This window comes from Rhinoraja longicauda, chromosome 5 (genome assembly GCF_053455715.1).
Source record: "Rhinoraja longicauda isolate Sanriku21f chromosome 5, sRhiLon1.1, whole genome shotgun sequence".
Classification (NCBI taxonomy): domain Eukaryota; kingdom Metazoa; phylum Chordata; class Chondrichthyes; order Rajiformes; family Arhynchobatidae; genus Rhinoraja; species Rhinoraja longicauda.
In genome coordinates, this window is record NC_135957.1 from 63,468,755 (window position 1) to 63,493,261 (window position 24,507).

A 24,507-nucleotide genomic window follows, 5' to 3' on the forward strand; every position below is an offset into this window, starting at 1 on the left:
ACACGGAGCAGAGCTTTGGCAGATGAAACTTAATCACAATAAATTTGATATAATACATTATGTAAAGTCCAGTTGGGGTAAGACATATCACAAATGACAGGATATTGAGTATATTGATGAACAGTGTGACCTTGAGGTTCAAATCCATTGTTCGTCGAAAGTGGTAACACAGGTAGATAGGATGGTGAGGGAGACATATGTCATAGAGAGATCCAAAATCTTGAAGTAACTTGGCAGGTCAGGCAGCATCCTTGGTGGACATATGATGTATTGGGTCAGAACCCTTCTTCAGACTTAATATTAATAATAATAATTAAATAAATAAACATGTCATGCTTGCCTTCACAGGTCAGAGCGTAGAATATAAAAACTGGGATATTTTGACCATACAAACCATTTTCTTTAAACCACATTGGAGTATTGTGTGGTCCCAAGGAGCTACAGATGTTGTTTGATTATTTTTTTTAAAAGCCAAAAGGTGCTGGAGCAACTCAGTGGGTCAGGCAGAATTTCTGGAAAACATGGATAGGCATCTGTCCATGTTCTCCATTGGTGCTGCTTAATCCGCAGAGTTACTCCAGCAATTTCGGTTGCTGCACGGTCATTTCAACCAAGGATCCCACCACCAAATCCATCTCTGCCTTGCCACACCCTTGTGCTTTCTGCAGAGGCCCCACTTCCTCTGTGACTCGCTGGTTCACTCATCCCTCCTCATGCTCCCTTCCCCTGGCATTTTCACCTGTAATTGTTGGAGGTGCAACATTTGTTCTTGTGTCTCCTCCCTCATCACCATCTTGGATCTGCACAGCTCTTCAAGGTCAGACAAAGATTCACTCACACCCTCTCCAACCTCATCTACTGCAGTCAGTGTGCTGTTGATGTGGACTCCTCTTCACAGCGAGATCAATGCACAGTGTACATTCAGCAGCCATTTTGTCGAGCACCTGTGCTCTGTCCACAGTGGCCAACTTGCTCCCAATTGTGTGCCATTTCAATTACATTCCGCTCCTCTTCCCCTTCTACTTCCCCTTTCCCCTTTTCCCCTTCCCCTTCCCCCTTACCCCTTTCCACCTTCCCTCTTTCCCCCTTCCTTCTTTTATACTTCCCTTCCCCTTCCCCTTCACCCTGTCCATATTTAAAGTAGATTCTAAAGATCTTTTTTTTCCCATGAAAAAATAAGAAGACCTTGGTTTAAGGTCAGACGGCAGAGTTTTATAGGAGGTTTGAGGGGAAGGGTTTTTTTAAAATCTCAGAGTGGTTACTATCTGCAACTTGCCACCTGAGGAGGAGATACAATCACTAATTTAAGAGACATTTAGACAGGTACTTAAATAGGAGACATGGAAGACAATAGACAATAGACAATAGGTGCAGGAGTAGGCCATTCGGCCCTTCGAGCCAGCACCGCCATTCAATGTGATCATGGCTGATCATTCTCAATCAGTACCCCGTTCGTGATTTCTCCCCATACCCCCTGACTCTGCTATCCTTAAGAGCTCTATCTAGCTCTCTCTTGAATGTATTCAGAGAATTGGCCTCCACTGCCCTCTGAGGCAGAGAATTCCACAGATTCACAACTCTCTGACTAAAAAAGTTTTTCCTCATCTCTGTTCTAAATGGCCTACCCCTTATTCTTAAACTGTGGCCCCTGGTTCTGGACTCCCCCAACATTGGGAACATGTTTCCTGCCTCTAACATGTCCAACCCCTTAATAATCTTATACGTTTCGATAAGATCCCCTCTCATCCTTCTGAATTCCAGTGTATACAAACCTAGTCGCTCCAGTCTTTCAACATATGACTGTCCCGCCATTTCGGGAATTAACCTAGTAAACCTACGCTGCAAGCCCTCAATAGCAAGAATATCCTTCCTCAAATTTGGAGACCAAAACTGCACACAGTACTCCAGGTGCGGTCTCACTAGGGCCCTGTACAACTGCAGGAGGACCTCTTTGCTCCTATACTCAACTCCTCTTGTTATGAAGGCCAACATTCCATTGGTTTTCTTCACTGCCTGCTGTACCTGCATGCTTCCTTTCAGTGACTGATGCACTAAGACACCCAGATCACGTTGTACGTCCCCTTTTCCTAACTTGACACCATTCAAATAATAATCTGCCTTCCTATTCTTACCACCAAAGTGGATAACCTCACACTTATCCACATTAAACTGCATCTGCCATGCATCCGCCCACTCACACAACCTGTCCAAGTCACCCTGCAACCGCATAGCATCTTCCTCACAGTTCACACTGCCACCTAGCTTTGTATCATCGGCAAATTTGCTAATGGTACTTTTAATCCCTTCATCCAAGTCATTGATGTATATTGTAAATAGCTGCGGTCCCAACACCGAGCTTTGCGGTACCCCACTAATCACTGCCTGCCATTCTGAAAGGGACCCATTTATCCCCACTCTTTGCTTTCTGTCTGTCAACCAACTTTCTATAAATGTTAGTACCCTACCTCCAATACCATGTGCTCTAATTTTGCCCACCAATCTCCTATGTGGGACCTTGTCGAAGGCTTTCTGAAAGTCGAGGTACACCACATCCACCGGCTCTCCCCTGTCAATTTTCCTAGTTACATCCTGAAAAAATTCCAGTAGATTAGTCAAGCACGATTTCCCCTTCGTAAATCCATGCTGACTCGGAAGGATCCTGTTACTGCGATCCAAATGCTCCGCAATTTCGTCTTTTATAATTGACTCCAGCATCTTCCCCACCACTGATGTCAGACTAACTGGTCTATAATTTCCCGTTTTCTCTCTCCCTCCTTTCTTGAAAAGTGGGATAACATTAGCTACCCTCCAATCCACAGGGAACTGACCCGGAATCTATAGAAGGATACAGACTAGTGTGGGAAAATGGGATTTGTGCAGATGAGTAACTAAGTTGGCATGGACATTGTGGACTAAGAAGTATATTTCTCTACTGTGCAAAATCTCTGACTATTTTTAATCTCCAACAAAGTTATTTGACAAACTCAAATACCACAATTGACACCATGTGTAAAATTCTTCAAAGTACACAGCCAATTGTGGCAGCTAACAATGAACCATCATTGGCGCCTGGGTCAAGGGTGCAACTTCTGATTTGTTCTGTACCTTTTCATACCTATAGTTTCCCTCTCCGCTGACTCTCAGTCTGAAGAAGGGTTGTGACACGAAATGTCACCTATTTCTTTTCTCCAGAGATGCTGCCTGACCCGCTGAGTTACTCCAGCATTTTGTATGTATAATTGACACCATCCTGATTTGAAAATATATAGTTAATTCCTCATTATCACTGGGTCTAAATCCTTCAACATCCCTACACAACAGTGGGAGATCCTTCACCATAAAGAATGCGGCAGTTCACACAAAGGGTGGTGGGTGTATGGAACAAGCTGCCAGAGGAGGTAGTTGAGGCTGGGACTATCCTAACATTTAAGAAACAGTTAGACAGGTACATGGATAGGATACGTTTGGAAGGATATGGACCAAATGCAGGCAGGTAGGATTAGTGTAGCTGGGACATGTTGCATGGTATGGTATGGGCAAGTTTTCACACTGTATCACTCTATGACTCTAATAAGGCAGCTCACCACTACCACAAGGGTAATTAAGATTGAGAAATAAATTCTGGCAATGGCAGCTATGGCAAGATCCAAAAAAATATTTTGAGTATTTGAATAAACAGAATAAACAAATTATTTTGATATTTTAGATTAGTAAGTACAGCTCATCAAGAAATTAAAGTAAAGAAAACAATAATTTGTCTTCAAATGTTAATTCACAACAGTATTCAGGAATTCATTTGCATTTCACAATTCAACATATTGAATTTAAATGTTAATATTCTAATTAAAAATCAAGCCAGCTTTGTTAGAAACTATTTTGGAACGCTGGAGAAAGTCCAAAATAATACAGATGTCAGATCAATTTTTAATCTGGTGGGTAGGAAACGCATCACAACAAGAGGTTAATGATGTTCTCATCCAGTGACTGCTTTGACAAAAACTCTCTTTTCATGATTGCTGAAACAAGGCTGTGTAGAAAGTAAGAATCCCGCCACTGAGAAATTGGCTTTCATCCAAAGTAACAAAAGCCGCAGACACAGGGGGTACGAGCACTTCAAAAATGGTTAATGAATAACCAGAAAAGAAATACAAATTGAAGGAACACATACCAACTGAAAGAACATAATCCAACTCCTGCCTTTCTGCCTTTATATTTGTGTGGAAAAATGCTGTTTATCGCCATAGGATTCTGAAATTCTGCAGTTACTTACTATGATTTGATAAAAGGACATTGTGGTAAAACATTTTACCACAAAAAAATGAAGTCTACTGCCACTGATGCCTTTCTTTTAAAGCGGCTTCATATTCAGCCAAATGATCGGGCACCATAGTGTGGTATTCAGATCAATTTGATTCACAGGGTGCTGAATCTTTGTTAACTGAGGAGAGGGATTTACCCTTCTAAGTTGCACTAAAAAGGAGCAGAGTATGTGAGGGGGTGAAAGAGTTTTCTAACGGGTATTGGGAGTGGGAGAGAGGAAACGGCATGGAACATTTGTTTTAAAGTCTGCCATTATTAGATAGCAGAAGTAAAATAAGTTTAAAGGCTTCTATTACAAATTTTTAAAAATTTAAAGAAAAAAATTAAAATAAAGGCTTCTATTGTAGTCAAGTACATGACCGCAGCTGATTCAGCATAGTTTTAACTTTGGTAAATAGAACACAAAGGCTGATTATAGAGGATTACACAGGTTCCATGGTGCATAAACAGGCCATCTTGCCCTTCCAGTCCACACTGACATTAACACTCCACTTGAACTTCCTCTTGTCCTTGCGCAACTAGATCTATCAACATTTCTCTCTATTCCTTCTCTCTTAGACACATTTTACGTTCATCTTTCTTTTCCAAGCACCTTGACTATTTGCTTGAGCCACTACCTGTGGTGGCAAATTCAGCATTCTCGCCACTCTCCCGACAAAGAAGAAATCAAAGACTGCAGATGCTAGAATCAGAAACAAAAATAAAATCTGCTGGAGGAACTCAGCAGGCCAGGCAGCATCGGTGGAGCTAATTAGCAGACGACGTTTTGGACAACAGCTTTCACCTGGACTGAGAGATGGCCATATAAACAATGACGAGGAGGAGTAGGCCAAGAGCTGACAAGCAATTGGTAGATGGTAAATGAAGAGGGTTTAAATTGGCAGATGGATTCAAGTTTAGAGATACAATATGGAAACAGGCCATTCGGCCCACCGAGTCCACGCCGATTAACGATCACACGTTCACACTAGTTCTGTTATCCCATTTTTCTTGTACACTATGGACAATTTTACTGAGGCCATTTAACCTACAAACTTCCATGTCTTTGGGATGTGGTAGCACCCAGAGGAAACCCACACTGTCACAGGGAGAACGTACATATTCCACACAGACAGCGCCTGCGGTCAGGATCGAACCTGGGTTTCTAGTGCTGTGAGACACCACCTCTACCCTGCTGCTCCATTGTGCTGGCCTGTGCTAAACTTTCCATTTGACGCTGCAGTCCAATTTTTCACAGCGCAGAGTAGACCACATTCTGCAAAGACATGGCATTTTGTTCTGAATAATAATTACAATTAAAACACAAAGTACTTGTGCTATACCTCCAGGATTTACATTTACACTCCACTTAAACCTCCTCTTGTCCTTGCTCAACTGGATCTATCAACATTTCTCTCTATTCCTTCTCTCTTAGACACAACAATGCGTTCAACAATGAAAACCTAACCCAAAGCCAAGGTATTATTGAACTATCTAACTAAATATACCAGCTTACAATAAATAACTCTGTATGGTATTAAAACAGCTACCTACATATTAACTAGCTCTTAAAAAAACTAATCCTGTAGAAGCAAGTATATCATTGGTGTTATCAAGTAGGCACCTCCCTTCACTGGTGTCATCTTCTAATGGATTCTATGTAAGATAGCAGGCTAACTGTGATGAATTACTAGGGTAGGACAAAATGGCACACGACTTGTGGGGGTGGGGGGGAAGGAGAGTGGAGGTAACAGCAGAGGCTGGGAGGGATGCGGTGACAATAAAAGGTTACAGATGATGGAATCTGCAAATGAATGAAGAGTGGAACAAGAGGGTATGAGGGGCCGATGTAAACAATAGGGGGAATAGATGGGGGGAACCAATGGGAGGAGTGTTTCAATGGTATGCAAGTGAAGTAAGTGAGGGATGGGAAAGAAACTGGGTGTTAGGGGGCTGGGGTGGGTTACAAAACATTTTTGGGGGGTAATTTTTTTGCACAATCCACAGTCATTGCCACTTTCATTTCACTGCACATCTTGTATGTGTATGTGACAAATAAACTTGACTTGACTTGACTTGAGAAAGAAAGTTGGGCGGACCTGGGTAGATCAAAATAAGGGAAAAAGGGACAGATGGGGAGCGGGTTACACAACATTGGAAAATTCAATGTTTATGCCTTTGGTCTGTGAAATACCCAAGCCGAATGTGCTGTGCTGCTAATTTGTGTCTGACATTGAAGGAGGCCTAGGACAAACAGGTCGGTATGGGAATCGGAAAAGGAATTAAAATGGTAACTGGGAGCTACCAATGTTCCCATTGACCCACAAATCCTCCTTTATTTGGTCCCACTCTTCTTCTCATGCCAGGTTCCATAATCTGCAACCCTTTGCTGCCCTCATATCCCTTCCCAGTCGCAGTCGCTACCTCCATCCTTCCTTCCCCCAGCAAACACCATCTGCCCAACAAACTCTCCTCACCTTAAGCCATCAATTCTTGCCGCACCCCCGTCAGACCCCCGTCACGTGCGTACACACACATATATACGCATACTCTCTCACACACACTCTCGCACTCATTTTCACACACACACTCTCTCGCACTCATTTTCACACACACACACTCTCTCACACTCTTTTTCACACACACACACACACACGGACACACACACACACACGGACACACACACTCATGCCTTGGGACTGGCATTCTCCCCTCTGCGCTTTTAGTTGAGGGAAAGTTATCAACGTTGATCATCCTTATGCCTCCGCAGTTGCTCTCTGGCCCACTGTCTGCCCAGCGGTTTGTTGCTTGTTCTGGGTAAAGGAGTTAAGTCTAAACTCCCTTTTTGATTTCCTCTTTCCTACAAATGGCGACATCCCTCCTGCCTTCACCAGTATCATTTCATTTATTCATATTAGAACGTATGAGAATAATCCCAAAGGCTTCTTCTCCACAGAAAATGTACTTTCAAAAATGTTTAAATACTTAATCAATTGTAAGAAGGGAATAACGATAAAATATTTGACAATTAAAGCCAGTTACAAACATCTAAATCACTCAAATGAAGGAACTTGCTCATCCTTGCTTTTTCCCACTGAAATCAGTGGGCTTGCTGGGCTTGTGCTATTAACTTGGCATGTGGTCAATGGACACAATTCAATCACAGGTTATAGGAAATCTAAAGCTTGTCATAAGCTCTGCCAACTAGAAGGACAAGGGGAACAAAAGCATGGGAAAGCACTGCCAGGAGATTTCCATCCAAGCCACACACTACACTGACCTGGAAATGTATTGCCTACTGGTCCTTCACTGTCATTGTAGAAACATAGAAACATAGAAAAATAGATGCAGGAGTAGGCCGTTCAGCCCTTCGAGCCAGCACCAACATTCAATATGATCAAAGCTGATCATCTAAAAGCAGTATCCATTCCGGCTTTTTCCCCATATCCCTTGATTCCTTTAGCTCTAAGAGCTAAACCTAACCCCCTCTTGAAAACATCCAGTGAATTGACCTTCATTGCCTTCTGTGGCAGAGAATTCCACAGATCCACAACTCTCTGGGTGAAAAGGTTTTTCCTCATCTCAGTCCTAAATGGTCTACCCCTTATTCTTACATAGAAACATAGAAAATAGGTGCAGGTTCTTAATAGATTCTTAAACTGTGACCACTGATTCTGGACTCCCCCAATATCGAGAACATTTTTCCTGCATCTAGCCTGTCCAATCCCTTAAGAATTTTATATGTTTCTATAAAATCCCCTCTCATCCTTCTAAATTCCAGTGAATACAAGCCCAATTGACCTATTCTTTCATCATATGTCAGTCCCGCCATCTCAGGGATTAATCTAAGGGTGAACGTGCGTGGCACCCCCTCAACAGTAATAATGTCCTTCCTGAAATTAGACCAGAACTGCACACAATACTTCAGGTGCACTCTCACCAGGGCCCTGTACAACTGCAGTAGGACCTCCCTGCCCCTAAACACAAATCCTCTCACAATGAAGGCCAACATGCCATTAGCTTTCTTCACTGCCTGCTGTACCTGCATGCTCACTTTCAGTGACTGATGTACAAGCACACCCACCTCCCCTTTTCCTAATTTTCTTAATTGTGTCAAAATGCAGGAACTCACTCCTTTACAGCATTATGGGTATACCCCACTCCTCAAGATGGCTGCTCACTCTCACCTTCTCAAGGGCAATTTGGTACAGGCATTTAAATGCTGGCTCAGCCTGCAAATCCCACGTCCCTTGAATGAATGAAAATAAAACCAAAACGGAAAATGCTGGAAAATTTGAGCAGGTCAGGCAGCATCTTCAAAGGGAGAAACGGTTCACATTTCAGGTTTGCATCCTTTCATCCGAACTGGAAAAGAAAGATGCAAGCAGGATTTCAGTAGGAGAGAAGTTGGTGGAAGCATTTGTGGAACAAAGGGAGAGTTTGTGATTCGATGTTATCATCACATTTAATTTCTCGTTCTCCAGGCTTTGTCCTGCTCCCATCTCCCTTTTCCAGCTTTCTACCCCCCTCTCCCAGTCAGTTTGGAACGTCACCTGTCCATTCACACCCCAGGTGCTGCCTGACTCGCTGAGTCTCTCCAGCACTTTGTGTTTTGTTCCCCATCTGTATAATAAGTTGTTAATGATGAAGTGCTGACAGTTACCCTAACAGCATAGTCCAATGTGTGTAAGATAAGGAAACGAAAAAGAAAAATGGAAAATGCTGGAAAATAACAGCTGTTCAGGCGGTTTCTATGGATGGAGAAACAGTTAATGTTACAGATAAGGAACACTTCATCCATTTGAGAAATAAGTCAGTCTGGGGAGAAACAAAATGATTTTTTTTTTTTCATTGTAAAGGTGATATCTGCGTTTCTTTGACAATGTGAGTTGTAGACATTTCTACACATTCCATTTTATTTAGAGTCATAGAGTCATATAGTGTGGAAACAGGACCTTCGGCCGAACTTGTCCACACCAATCTACATGTCCCATCTACACTAGCCAAAATTGCCAGCATTTGGCCCATCTCCCACTAAACCTGTTCTATCCATGTACGCTTCTTAAATGGTGCAATAGTCCCTGCCTCAACTACCTCCTCCAGCAGTTCGTTCGAAACATCTACCACCCCTTTGTGTGAAAAAGTTACCCCTCAGATTCATGTTAAATCTTTCCCTCTTCACCTTAAATTTACACCGATCAGCCAAAACATTATGACCACCTGCCTAATATGCTGTTGGTCCTCCATGTGCAGCCTCATACGCAGCAGGGTGCGATGCACTGTGTATTGGGATACATTCCTCCCGTGACCACCATTAAAATTTTCTGTGACTTGTGCCACAGTGGACCTTCTGTCGGTTTGGACCTGACGGGATAGCATTCGTTGCCCTCGTGCATTGATGTGCCTCGGGCGCCGGTTTGTGGTTTGTCCCTCCTCGGATCACTGTCAGTAGGTACTCACCACTGCTGACCGGGAGCACCCCACAAGCCTTGCTGTTTCAGTGATGCTCTGACCCAGTTGGCTGGCAATAACAATTTGGCCCTTGTCAAAGTCGTTCAGGTCTTTACTCCTGCCCATTTCTCCTGCATCCAACACATCAACTTCAAGAACTGACTGTTCACTTGTTGCTTAATATATCCCACCCCTTGACAGGTGCCATTGTACAAGATAATCAATGTTATTCACTTCGCCAGTTTTGTCTGACCGGAGTATACCATCTGGTTTCTGATTCCCATATTCTGAGCAAGAGCCTCTGTGCATCGACCGGATCTAATAAATGGATGCAGTTTGCATTTCACATTCATATTTTTTTATTTTTTTATTTTTCATATTTCAGATACATTCCTTTTGACTATTCTTAAAAACATATAACCTCTAAGTTATTGATGTCAAGCTGCCTTCTAGGTTTAACAGTAAAATTACAACACTGGCATCAACCTAACAGTGTGGAAATTGGCCAGGTACGCGGTATTCACAAAATAAAATGGGACGAATACAATCCAACAAACCACCATCAATAAGTCTGCTACAAATATCAGTAAAGTGATATAGGGTGGTACCAACAGAACCATCAGTTGCCAGGTTTTCTCCGATAACATTATTGGCTTTCTCCGAGACCATTCAGGTCCTGACATCAACACAGCCCAGATCAAAACATGGACTGAAGAGCTGAATTCTTGATATGAGTTTTGAATGACTGCCCTTGGCATTAAGGCAGTATTTACCAAGTGTGGCATCAAGGCATCCTGGTAAAACTGCAGTCAATGGGCAGCAATGGGAAAACACTCCAATGGATGGAGTGCCTCACATAAGAAGAAATGTTCTTTGTAGTTGGAGAACAATCATCCCATCTCTAGGACTTAATTACATGCATGTATTAAGATAGTATTTTGGGCCCAACCACCCTTGGGTGCTTTATCACTAAACTTTCTTCTGTCAAACGGTCAGGAGGATGTTTTTGATTAGTATGGGTGCCAGGGGTTATGGGGAGAAAGCAGGAGAATGTGGTTAAGAGGGAATGATAGATCAGCCATGATTGAATGGCGGAGTAGACTTAGAGTCAAAGAGTCATAGAGCGATATAGTGTGGAAACAGGCCCTTCGGCCCAACTTGCCCACACTGGCCAACAATGTCCCAGCTACACTAGTTCCACTTGCCTGCGCTTGGTCCATATACTTCCAAACCTGTCCTATCCATGTACCTGTCTAACTGTTTCTTAAACAATGGGATAGTCCCAGCCTCAACTACCTCCTCTTGCAACTTGTTCCATACACCCACCACCCTTTGTGTGAAAAAGTAACCCCTCGGATTCCTATTAAATCTTTTCCCCTTCACCTTGAACCTATGTCCTCTGGTCCTCCAATTCTCCTAGTCTGAGCAAAAGACTGTGCATTTACCCGATCTATTCCTCTCATGATTTTGTATACCTCTATAAGATCTCCCCTTATCTGCATTCTATGGAATAGAGACCCAGCCTACTCAACCTCTCCCTATAGCTCACACCCTCTAGTCCTGGCAACATCCTCATAAATCTTTTCTGAACCCTTTTAAGTTTGACAATATCTTTCCTACAACATGGTGCCCAGAACTGAACACAATATTCTAAATGCAGTCTCACCAACGTCTTATACAACTGCAATTTGACCTCCCAACTCTATACTCAATACTCTGACTGATGAAGGCCAAAGTGCCAAAAACCTTTTTGACTACCTTATCTACCTGTGACTTGACCTTCAAGGAACCATGCACCTGCACTCCTAAATCCCTCTGCTTTATAACACTACTTAGAGGCCTACCATTTACTGTGCAGGTCCTGCCCTTGTTCAACATCCCAAAATACAACACCTCACACTTCTATGTATAAAATTCCATCAACCATTCCTCCACCCACCTGGCCAATCGATCCAGATCCTGCTGCAATCGTTCACAACCATCTTCACTATCTGCAAAACCTGGTATCACCAGTAAACTTGCTAATCTTGCCCTGTATGTTCTCATCCAAATCATTGATGTAGATGACAAACAGTAAAGGCCCCAGCACCGAACCCTGAGGCACACTATGAGTCACAGGCATCCAGTCTGAGAAGCAACTTTCCACCATCACCCTCTGCTTCCTTCCATGGAGCCAAATTGCTATTCATTCAGCTATCTCTCTTTGGATCCCATGTGATCTAACCTTCTAGAGCAGCCTACAATATGGAACCTTGTCGAACGCCTTACTGAAGTCCATGCACATAACATCAACAGCTCTGCTTTCATCAACCATTTTCGTCACGTCTTCAAAAAAATCAATCAGATTTGTGAGATACGACCTCCCACGTACTAAACCATGCTGACTATCACTAATCAGCCCTTGTCCATCCAAATGCCTGTATAACCTATCCCTCAGAATACTCTCTAGTAACTTACCAAGCTCACCGGCCTATAGTTCCCAGCACTTTCCCTGCAGCCCTTCTTGAAAAGAGGCACAACATTTGCCATCCTCCAGTCTTTCGGCACCTCTCCTGTAATTAAGGACAACTCGTAAATTTCAACCAGGGCTCCCGCAATTTCCTCTCTAGTTTCCCACAATGTTTCCCACAGTTTCCCACAGTTTCCCACAATGTAAATACAGAGGAGAAATACTCATTTAGGACATTGACCATCTCCTGTGGCTCCACACAGAGGTGACCACTTTGATTCCTGAGAGGTCCCACTCTCTCTCTCTAGTTACCCTTTTTCCCCTTATGTATTTATAAAATCTTTTGGGATTGTCCTTAATGCTACCCGCCAGAGCTATTTCCTGGTCCCATTTTGCCCTTCTGATTTCCTTTTTTAGTTTACTCCTTAGCTCTCGAAATTCCTCCAGGAATGCACCCGATCCCAGCTGCCTATACCTGTCCCATGCATCCTTCTTGTTTTTGACTAACGTCTCAAATTCCCACGTCAGCCAAGCTTCCTTACATTTGCCTGCTTTGCCCTTCACTTTAACGGGGACGTACATATCCTGAGCTTGATGGGCCAAATGGCCTAATTCTGCTCTTATCACTTCTGACCTAAGTAATCTCAAGAGCCTGTACCTTCTTCCACTTATGGTGCCTCTTGGTCTGAATTGCTTATGATACTGTTTGCGAGTTCAGTGAGTGAGTCACCTCCTGACAACACAGAGCCTCCCCACCGTGTACAAGGCACAGTCAGAAGAGAGACGGGATGCTGTTCACTTGCCTGGTTGAGAGCAACAGCTCTCAAGATGTTCAAAGCAATCCAAAGGAATGAATGGAATTGGCATTCCATCCACACCGAGGTAGTCATTCCTTCCACCACCAATGCATAATGGTTGCTTTGTGCACCACTTGCAAACTTACTTCCACTTACCGAGGCTACTCCACTCCCAAATCAGCTACTTCTAACTGAGGAGGACAAGGGCTGTAAGCACATGGGACATCATAAGGTGGTAAGGTCATAAGTGATAGGAGCAGAAATAGGCCATTCGGCCTATCATGTCTACTCCACCATTTAATCATGGCTGATCTATCTCTCCATCCTAACCCCATTCTCCTGCCTTCTCCCCATAACCTCTGACACCTGTACTAATCAAGAATCTATCTTTCACTGCCTTAAAAACATCCACTAACTTGGCCTCCACACCTTTCTGTGGCAAAGAAATCCACTGATTCACCACCCTCTGACTAAAGAAATTTCTCCTCATCTGCTTCCTAAAAGAATGTCCTTTAATTCTGAGTTTTCGACCTCTAGTCCTAGACTCTCCCACTAGTGGAAACATCTGGAGAGCGGAGAGATGATTTGGACATGGTTGGACAGTGGGGAATGGAGGGTAGGTAGGTCGGGTGGTGTGGCAGAGGAGTGGAGGGACACTTCTGCCTGGGAAATAGCAAAAGCTTGAAGGGCCCTAGACTTGGTGTACACCAGGAGTGTCTGCATCTCCAGCAAACAGTTTAAGAATAAGGGGTAGGCCATTTAGAACGGAGATGAGGAAGAACTTTTTCAGTCAGAGAGTGGTGAAGGTGTGGAATTCTCTGCCTCAGAAGGCAGTGGAGGCCAGTTCGTTGGATGCTTTCAAGAGAGAGCTGGATAGAGCTCTTAAGGATAGCGGAGTGAGGGGTTATGGGGAGAAGGCAGGAACAGGGTACTGATTGAGAGTGATCAGCCATGATCGCATTGAATGGTGGTGCTGGCTCGAAGGGCTGAATGGCCTACTCCTGCACCTATTGTCTATTGTCTATTGTCTATAAACATTGTGGCTTAATAGGAATGGCTGAATAGAATGTGGCACAGTGGTTCAGAGGGGTGGTACAATGACGCAGCTATAGAGTTGCTGCTTTACAGCACCCACGACCCAGGTTCGATCCTGTCTACAGGCACTGTCTGTATGGAGTATAGCTAGTTAGGTTAGTTTATTGTCACGTGTATCGAGGTACACTGAAAAGCTTTTGTTGCAGTCAGAGGAAAGACAATACATGATTCAAATCGAGTCATCCACAGTGTATATGATGAAAGGAATAACGTGAATAAAGTTTAGTGCAAAATAAAGTCCAGTAATGTCCGAGCAAAGATAGTCTGAGAGTCTTCAGTAAGATAGACAGTAGTCAGGACAGCTCTCACATTCTGGCTGTGGCTGCATGGGTTTTCTCTGGGCTCAGGTTTTCTCCCCATTCCAAAGACATGCAGGCTTATAGGTTAATTGGCGTCTGTAAATTGTCTCGAATGTATAGAGTAGTGCTCGTGTATGGGGTGATCTTTGGTCAGCGTGGACTTGGTGGGCTGAGGGGCCTGTTCCACGCTGTATCTCCAAACTAAACTAAATTAAGAAACACCACGTCAGTTCCTGAGAATTCCATATATTGCATCTATGGGTGGATACGAATGGAATAGAAGATTGGTCTAAATCTCTGACCTGAAAAAAAAGTTAAGAGTGATCTGTGATCCCTGACCTTTTCTTAGACCATTTTCTGTGTCTGAAATGGGACATACGTTCCCTTTTACCACACAATGTTCCCCAGCCTGTTTTAAATTCTTCCAACACCACACTTGCTTCAATAATTTTCGAGCAAATCTGGCATTATTCCTCAAGCAGGTGTATGTAAATGAGCCACTCTGAAATTGGCTTGAAAAACTATTTACATCCTGAAATGAAATCATAAAATGCTGTAAACACATATAACATATAACATATAACAACTACAGCATGGAAACAGGCCTGTCCGGCCCTACCAGTCCACGCCGACCATTCTCCCTGACCTAGTCTCATCTACCTGCACTCAGACCATAACCCTCCAATCCCCTCCTATCCATATACCTATCCAATTTACTCTTAAATAATAAAATCGAGCCAGCCTCCACCACTTCCACCGGAAGCCCATTCCATACAGCCACAACCCTCTGAGTAAAGAAGTTCCCCCTCATGTTACCCCTAAACCTTTGTCCCTCAATTCTGAAGCTATGTCCCCTTGTTGGAATCTTCCCCACTCTCAAAGGGAAAAGCCTACCCACGTCAACTCTGTCCGTCCCTCTCAAAATTTTAAAATTTGTAAGTCAGGCAGCAGTTGTGGAAGGGGAATCAGTCAGTAGAAAGGTCTCTAACCAGGAAATGACAGCGATTTGGATTAATATCTTAGTACAAGATATGGAAAGCTATGTAACTGCGTATGAAGTTTGCAAAGGTTAATAGACCATGGCGGTTAAGGTGGAAAGGAGAACTTATTGAAATCTGGAACACACTGCCTGAGTGTGCAGTGAAGGATGTTCTCTAACACCAGTTAAGAAATATCTGGGTGAGCCCTTGAATGGACAACACAGCGGAGGTTAATGATGAAGTGCTGTTGAATGGGATTGATGGAGATACTGATCGGCTGAAGGGTCTGTTTTTTTACATGTTTTTTTTCTGTCACCTAATTTTGTGGAAGTGCTGTGCTGTATCTTACTGTACACGAGTGTTAGGGATAGGTATTTTATTTGTTTCTGGTGTAGTCAAACTCTAAACATATTCTTAGTGAAAGAACACTCCAGAATTTAGACTTTAGACTTTAGAGATACAGCGCGGCTGTTTGGCCCACCGAGTCTGCGCCAACCGCCGATCATCCATACCTTAGTTGTATTCTACACACGAAGGACAATAGACAATAGACAATAGGTGCAGGAGGAGGCCATTCGGCCCTTCGAGCCAGCACCGCCATTCAATGTGATCATGGCTGATCATTCTCAATCAGTACCCCGTTCCTGCCTTCTCCCCATACCCCCTGACTCCGCTATCCTTAAGAGCTCTATCTAGCTCTCGCTTGAATGCATTCAGAGAATTGGCCTCCACTGCCCTCTGAGGCAGAGAATTCCACAGATTCACAACTCTCTGACTGAAAAAGTTTTTCCTCATCTCAGTTCTAAATGGCCTACCCCTTATTGTTAAACTGTGGCCCCTGGTTCTGGACAATTTGCCAAAGCCAATTAACCTGCAAGCCAGCACGTCTTTGGAATGTGGGATAAAACCGGAGCACCCAGCGAAAACCCATGCAGTTACAGGGAGAACGTACAAACTCCATACAGACAGCACCCGTAGTCGGAATCGAACCCGGGTTTCTGGCACTGTAGGGCAGCAACTCTACCACTGCACCACTGTGCTGCGCAACAGTTTGATTTGTGACTTCATATTTTGAAATGTTTAACTGAAGTCAAATGGAGGAATATTTTTGTATATTTAAATTGAGATATCAAGCAGAAAATCCATCATTTTTTAATGAGGAAGTGCTGCATGTACCATTCTTGGGTTAGTTGTTAAAAATAAAAGTCCTATCTTTGCAGTTCAAAGTAAATGTTTTGAAGGAAAGCAGTGGGGATTAGGGTGTTTGTGTCTTGGCAAACATTTGTCCATCATTCATCTTGAGAAAAGCAACTTTTAACACCCTATTAGGGAGGCACGGTGGCATAGTGGTCGAGCTACTGCCTTACAGCGCCAGAGACCCAGGTTCGATCCTGACTATGGGTGCTGTATGTATGGAGTTTGTACGTTCTCCCTGTGACCTGCGTGGGTTTTCTCTGAGATCTTCGGTTTCATCCCACACTCAAAAGACATGCAGGTTTGTAGGTTAATTGGCTTGGTATAAATGTAAATTGTCCTCAGTGTGTGTTAGTGTGCGGGGATCGTTGGTCGGTGTGCACTCAGTGGGCCGAAGGGGCAGTTTCCGCGCTGCATCTCTAACCTAAACCACCCCCTCCCCAGGCACTTTCCCCTGCAACTGCAGGAGATGCAACACCTGTCCCTTTACCTCCCCCCTCGACTCCATCCAAGGACCCAAACAGTCTTTCCTGGTGAGGCAGAGGTTCACCTGCACTTCCTCCAACCTCCTCTATTGTATCCGCTGTTCCAAATGTCAGCTTCTCTACATCGGCGAGACAAAACGCAGGCTCGGCGATCATTTCGCTCAACACCTTCGCTCAGTCAGCCTTAACCAACCTGATCTCCCGGTGGTTGAGCACTTCAACTCCCCCTCCCATTCCCAGTCTGACCTTTCTGTCATGGGCCTCCTCCAGTGTCATAGTGAGGCCCACCGCAAATTGGAGGAATAGCACCTCACATTTCGCTTGAGCAGCTTGCAGCCAGCGATATGAACATTGACTTCTCTAACTTTAGATAGCTCCTCTGTCCCTCTCTTCCCCTCCCCCTTCCCAGTTCTCTCACTGTCTTCCTGTCTCCACCTATATCCTTTCTTTGTCCCGCCCCCCCTGACATCAGTCTGAAGAAGGGTCTCGACCCGAAACGTCACCCATTCCTTCTCTCCAGGGTTGCTGCCTGACCTGCTGAGTTACTCCAGCATTTTGTGATACTTTCGATTTGTACCAGCATCCGCAGTTATTTTCCTATATATCTCTAAACTAAACTAAACTAAACTAAACATAGTGCATAGAACATATTTTGACAATCTACCGCATTGGTGACCCTCGTAATATCTCTGATCGGACTTTACCTTGCACTAAACGTTATTCCCTTATCATGTATCAATGCACTGTAAATGGCTCAACTGTAATCATGTATTGTCTTTCCACTGACTGGATAGCACGCAACAAATGCTTTTCATTGTACCTCGTTACACGTGACAATAAACTAAACTGAAACTGATATATGGAAGCATTCTAACAATGATTAGTAAGTTCGATATAAATTGCAAATCATGAGACATCCAATCCAAAAGGGAACCGACAACTGTTAAGCCTGTTATATACTGGGCAGTCTGTGGCCTTTGGAGTGAGCCCAGTAACAAAGCTACATTTGCTGTCTTTGAAAATTAGGCAGGTGTCCAATGTTAGTTCCAGCATTGGCATTCACCACCTGTTCTTAATTTAATCCATGTTCCCTGATTTTCCTGTTTTCTTTACTGAATTCAAATATGAAACATAGTCCATGCACTATTTAAAGATGTCGGGGGTGTGGGGTGGGTGGAAAAACACATAAAAGCTTATTTTTATCCATCAAATTAATTAAAAATTAATGCAATAATATCCATTTTATCCCAATTAAAACATTCAATCTGAAACATCAACATTGTTTCTCTCCCCACGGTTGCTGCCCCTTGATGAGATTTTTCAGTATTTTCTACCTTTTGGGGTTAATTGACTCCCCTGACTGGTTCAATGATTCTGCAGCAGTTTTGCTACTATCGTGAGAGAGGTCTCTTGTCGGAAGAAAGAGATGGTTTCTTGAAAAAGATAAAAGCAGTGTTTCTTTTGGTGTCACAGGTGTCACTTTGTTGATCCATGAAAGGGGGGGGTTGGGAGAAATAGGTGAGAGTCCGGGTATTTTAGATTTAGAGATACAGCGCAGAAACAGGCCCTTCGGCCCACCGAGTCCGCGCCGCCCAGCGATCCCCGCACATTAACACTATCCTTACACACACTAGGGACAATTTTTACATTTTTACCCAGTCAATTAACCTACAAACCTGTACGTCTTTGGAGTGAGGGAGGAAACCGAAGATCTCGGAGAAAACCCACGCAGGTCACGGGGAGAACGTACAAACTCTGTACAGACGGCGCCCGTAGTCAGGATCGAACCTGAGGCAGCAACTCTACCGCTGCGCCACCGTGGTTGTACACAGGGTAGGGCACAGGGGAGAGGGAAGAGGTGGGGGGGGTTAGGGAGAGACGAGATATGAGGTGCTGTTCCTCTACTTTAGGTGAAGGGTCCCGATCCAAAGTGACAGCTGTCCATGTACTCCAGGGATACTGCCTGACATACTGAGTTATTCTAGCATGTTATGTTATTTTTTGTAAACCAGCATTTGCAGTGCCTTGTTTCTATATCATTGGTTTACCTTGTTTTACCTTGTTGCCATGTTGTGACCCTTGCATTCTTTTTAATCTGCACTATCCCTGTAGATGTAAGGTTATTTTCTGCACTCTGTTTATTTTCTGTTTTCCATTACTTGCTATAGTCCATATTCCGTACGCTGCGATTGGCCTGGCTAGCACACAAAACAACGTTTTTCACCGTATCTCGGTACACGTGGCAATAATAAACCATACCAATACCAGTAATTGCTGATTCAGAAATGGATCATTGTAAATTTACAGTGATCATTCAAATGGAACATGACTCACATTGCTCATCAAACAGAATTATGTCATGCTTATTCTTTCCAGCTGACTTGGGAAAGGAGATTCTCCTGGATTCAACCTGTGCTGTTTTAGGCAGAATGAGCTCTGACAGTCTTGCACTTTCCAGCGATATGACTATCTATGTGTGGGACAGGGGGTATGGATGCTTGCCTGGTCATCTTTGACCAGAAGAAGGTCTTCGATAGGATTTTTCATACATACACAATGAACATGCTCTCCAAAATGAATAGGAAAGAACTGCAGATGCTGGTTTAGTTCAGTTCAGTCTGAAGAAGGGTCTCGACCCGAAAAGTCACCCATTCCTTCTCTCCAGAGATGCTGCCTGTCCCACTGAGTTGCTCCAACTTTTTGTGTCTACCCCCAAAATGAAGTTTGGTGAGAGAATTTAGAACTGAATATGACAGTTACACACAGATGACAACGGGCCTACATACTACCCCAGGCAGTCTATAAAAGCCAATTAGTACATTGCCTCATGAGTAGAACTTACAAACAAACAAAGAAAATAGGTGCAGGAGTAGGCAATTTGGTCTTTCAAGCCAGCACTGCCATTCAATATGATCATGGCTGATCATCCAAAATCAGTACACCGTTCCTGCTTTTTTCCCCATACACCCTTGATTCCGTTAGCCCTAAGAGTTAAATCTAACTCTTTCTTGAAAATATCCAGCGAAATGGCCTAGACCGTCCAGTGCATTGGCCTAGAGCAAGTGCCTGTACCTTGGTTTGTGGTTGGTAAGAAGCACCCTCCTCATCAGATACCTCTTGCACGGCCGAAGACTCAACCCCATCACACGATGGAGAGCTGTTTCATTAAAGGTACACTTCATTTGATTCCCAGCTAGTGAAATAATGAGAGCTAGGGGTAAGGATCTAAAGGGGATGAGTTCATTCTGGTGATGGAGACTCAGGGAGTTAAAAGGAAAGGACAGTGCAGGATTGCCGGTTGGATAATTATAGCCGGGTTTTGTCAGCATGGAACAACGCATATAATCACAGGTATGACTCCAAATCGAGCCAACACAGAGGTTGGCCTCCAAGCTCCCGGTATTCAAAATTAAATAGGTGAATTAATTAATGTTGGTCCTTGACATTTCCACTCTGGGGAAAACGGTTCTGACTGCCTCTCATAATTTTAGATACTTCAATCTGGTCTCCCCCTCAGCCTCTGTCGCTCCAGAAATAACAATCCAAGTTTGTTCAACCTCTCCTTATAGTTAATGCCCTCTAATCCAGGCAGCATTCTGTTAAACCTCTTCTGCACCCTCTGTCATCTATGGCCAGGCTAATTTGGTATCCAGCATACCAACTCATCAGGATCCTATGGGCCTTAATTGTCTGAACCAATTTACCAAGAATAGATTAATTTAGATGCTTATTATTGTCATATAGCCCAGAGTGCAACAAAATTCCTTGTTCACATGAAGTGTTCTGGGTAAACAGTATACATGCAGTGATGATAGTTACAACGATAGATACAACAATGAATGCAAACCAGCAGAATAGTGCAAGATATTGGTGTAAGCTAAAAGATTGTAACATTTTAAAAAATAACATCTAATAACAGAATAACTGGTAGAGTTAAGCATAAGAGTACATGGCAGCATCACTGAGAAGTGGTTGTGCAAAAGATGATTGGTTCAGGTATCTAATAGTAATATAGAAGAAACTGTTCTTAAGAAGGATTTCATACAACCTTCACAGCATGAAAGACCCAGGCTTGATCCTGACTATGAGTGCTGTCTGCGCAGAGTTTGCGTATTCCCTCTGTGACTGCATAGGTTTTTCACGGGCCCTCTGGTTTCCTCCCAAATTCCAAAGATATGCAGGTCTGTAGGTTAATTGGATTCTGTAAATTGCCCCTAGTAAGTAGGATTCAAAAGTGGGATAACATGGAACTAGTGTACGGGTCGATGTGGACTTCGTGGCCCAAAGGGCCACTTTCCAGCTATATCTCTCAACTTTAAACTCTAAACATTGACTAAAGCTCAGCCTTCAGCACCATAGTACTGAATATGCTCATCCCTAAACCTCTGGGCCTTTGCCTTGGGGCCTCCATCTGCAACTGGCTTCTGGATTTCATGACCAAAAAACCTCAATGAGTTACAATTGGTCATAACATTTCTTCCACCCTGACCCTCAACACTAGTGTCCCTCAGGTTTACCTGCTCAGCCTCTTGTTCTACTCCCTGTACACCCATCACTGTGTGGCCAAGTACAACACCAACTCAATCTTTAAGTTTGGCGATGAAACCATTAATGTCGGTCAGATTATCAACAATGACGAGCCAAAGTATAGGAAAGAGATCACGATCCTTGGGTCAAGGTATCAGGGCCACAACTTAGTCTTTAACATCAGTAAGACAAATTAATTAATTGTTGCTCTTGGGAAGAGAGGGGGGAGGGGGGGGGGGGGGGGGGGGTAAAGAGAATCCTGTCTTCACCAATAGAACTGTTGTAGAGATGGTCAACAGTTTAAATTTCCAAGGCATCCATATCACCAGCAACATAACCTGGTCTCTTCATGTTGATGCAGTGACCAGGAATACACAGTATTGTATTTACTTTCTTTGGCATCTGTGGAGATTCTGCATGTTCACATGGTTTCTCTTGAATTTCCACAGATGCACTACAGAAAGTATTCTGACGGAATGCATCTCGGCCTGATATCGCAACTGCACTGATCTCGACAATGTCACTTCCTTCCATCCAAGCCACCTTTGGGATGCATCAGGAAGGCTGCAAATATCATCAAGGATACCTGCCACCTGGTCCTTCCCTTTTCGATCGTCCATCTTCTGAGAGAAGATACGGGAGCTTGAAAGGCATGAGAACTTTGTTGCTTTACTAAATGCTTTGAAACAGCTACTGTCCTATCTCATCGATTATCTTCATCATTTCCTCAGAAGATGTCATTATGAGACAAGACCTCCTCTGCATAAAGCCCTGCTTTCTATCCCTGATAAGTCTTTGCATTTCCAAATACGAGTAAATCTTGAAAGGTGGCCTGTTGTTGCTGGCCTATAATTTCCTGAATTATCCCTGTTGCACTTAAACAAAGGCACTATTTTCTATTGACTATTCTCCCATCTTCTGGCATCTCATCCATAGCTAAAGAGGATATGAATATCTCTTTCAAGGGTCTAGCAAAGTCCTCCTTTGCCTCCCTTAGTGTCTTCGGATGAATTTTTAAGTCAGAAACAGACCCTTTGGCCCAACTCGTTAATGGCAGCCTGGATGCCCATCTAAGCTAATTCCATTTTGCCATTGTTTGGTCCATATCCCTCCAAACCTTTCCTATCTATGCACTTGTCCAAGTGTCTTTTAAATGTTACAATGGTACCTGCCTCAAGTACTTTATCTAGTTGTTCATTACATGTACCCTCCATCTCCTATATGTAAAACGTTTTGTGAAATTCTTTTCTCACTTTGTGAAAAACTCGTGTATGGTATGATTTGCCTGTGTAGCCCGCAAAACAAATTGTTTCAGTGTACCTCAGAAAATGTGCAAGTAATAAACCGATACTAATAGCCAATCCCAAGGTGATGCAGATTGGGAGGCCAGATGTAAGAAAAAGCAGGAGCCTTAAGGGCCTGTCCCAGTTATGCAATTTTTAAGGCGACTGCCGGCGACTGTCAAAGTTGTAGCAGATCGGCAACATTTTCTTTTACCCTACGAAAAATGACCGTGACAATGCCGAGTCAGGTCGATACTAGTTACTTTTTTTGTGAAACTAGCACCTGGCTAAGAAATTACACCGTCTTCGGAAAGGAAGCATGCAGGTACAGCAGGCAGTGAAGAAAGCCAATGGAATCAATAGTCAATAGTCGTTTATTTGTCACATACACATAAATGTGTAGTGAAATGAAACACTACCCGCAGATAAACAATAAGACCAATAAGAATAATCAATAAAAATGCAATAACACATACAATCACAACTAACACCAAACAAAAAGAAACATCCATCACAGTGAATCTCCTCCAGTCCCTCTTCACTGTGATGGAAGGCCAAAAATGTCTTTTTCTCTTCCCTGCTGTCTTCTCCCGCGGTCAGGCTGTTGGAGTTGCCACGTCGGGGCGGTCGGGGCTCCCGACATTGAAGCCCCCGCTGGACGGTGAAAGGTCCACGGCCTATTCCAGGCCGCGCCAGACGGTGAAAGGTCCGCGGAGGGCCGACCCAAGCCCCGCGATTCGGGGCGGGCGAAGACGCTGTCGCTGCCGCTGCCGGTGCTCCCGATGTCGGCCCCCACCCAGGGGCCTGCGGGCTTCTGTCGTCCACGCGGCCCACGCCGGAGCCTCCGGAGATGAGTCGCAGCTGCTCCCGCAGCATCCGCAGGCAGCCAGCGCCGCAGGTGGTGAGTCCGCGCCACGGGCTCTGCGAACCAGAGCCCCAGGTGGTCCCAGGTGCATGGCCGGTGGTAGGCCGCAACAGGAACGGAGACACGACACAGAAGCAAAGGTCGCGTCTCCGTTCGGGAGAGAGAATTTTACAGTTCCCGTTCCCTCCCACCCCCTCCCCCCCACATAACATACAAACACTACACCATATTAAAACTACAATTCAGACAAAAACAACAAAAAACACAAAAGACAGACGGACTGCAGGCAAGCCGCAGCTGCGACGGCAGCGCTGGCTCCTCCTTCATATGTTGGCCTTCATAACAAGAGGAGTTGAGTATAGGAGCAAAGAGGTCCTTCTACAGTTGTACCGGGCCCTGGTGAGACCACACCTGGAGTACTGTGTGCAGTTTTGGTCTCCAAATTTGAGGAAGGATATTCTTGCTATGGAGGGCGTGCAGCGTAGGTTCACTAGGTTAATTCCCGGAATGGCGGGACTGTCGTATGTTGAAAGGCTGGAGCGATTGGGCTTGTATACACTGGAATTTAGAAGGATGAGGGGGGATCTTATTGAAACATATAAGATAATTAGGGGATTGGACACATTAGAGGCAGGAAACATGTTCCCAATGTTGGGGGAGTCCAGAACAAGGGGCCACAGTTTAAGAATAAGGGGTAGGCCATTTAGAACGGAGATGAGGAAGAACTTTTTCAGTCAGAGAGTGGTGAAGGTGTGGAATTCTCTGCCTCAGAAGGCAGTGGAG

General features: G+C 44.0%; 1 protein-coding gene across 2 annotated transcripts in view; it reads left to right on the plus strand.

Moving 5' to 3' along the window:
* LOC144593707 (4-galactosyl-N-acetylglucosaminide 3-alpha-L-fucosyltransferase 9-like) overlaps window positions 1–24,507 on the plus strand; it is a 58,782-nt gene that overhangs the window by 19,323 nt on the left and 14,952 nt on the right. For both annotated transcript variants that reach the window (XR_013547282.1, XM_078399677.1), the window contains exon 2: window positions 22,026–22,226. Coding sequence is in view for 1 of the 2 variants with exons in the window: in XM_078399677.1 (XP_078255803.1) it covers window positions 22,094–22,226 (133 nt within the window). In the remaining variant the exon portion in view is untranslated. The remainder of the gene's footprint in view (window positions 1–22,025; window positions 22,227–24,507) is intronic.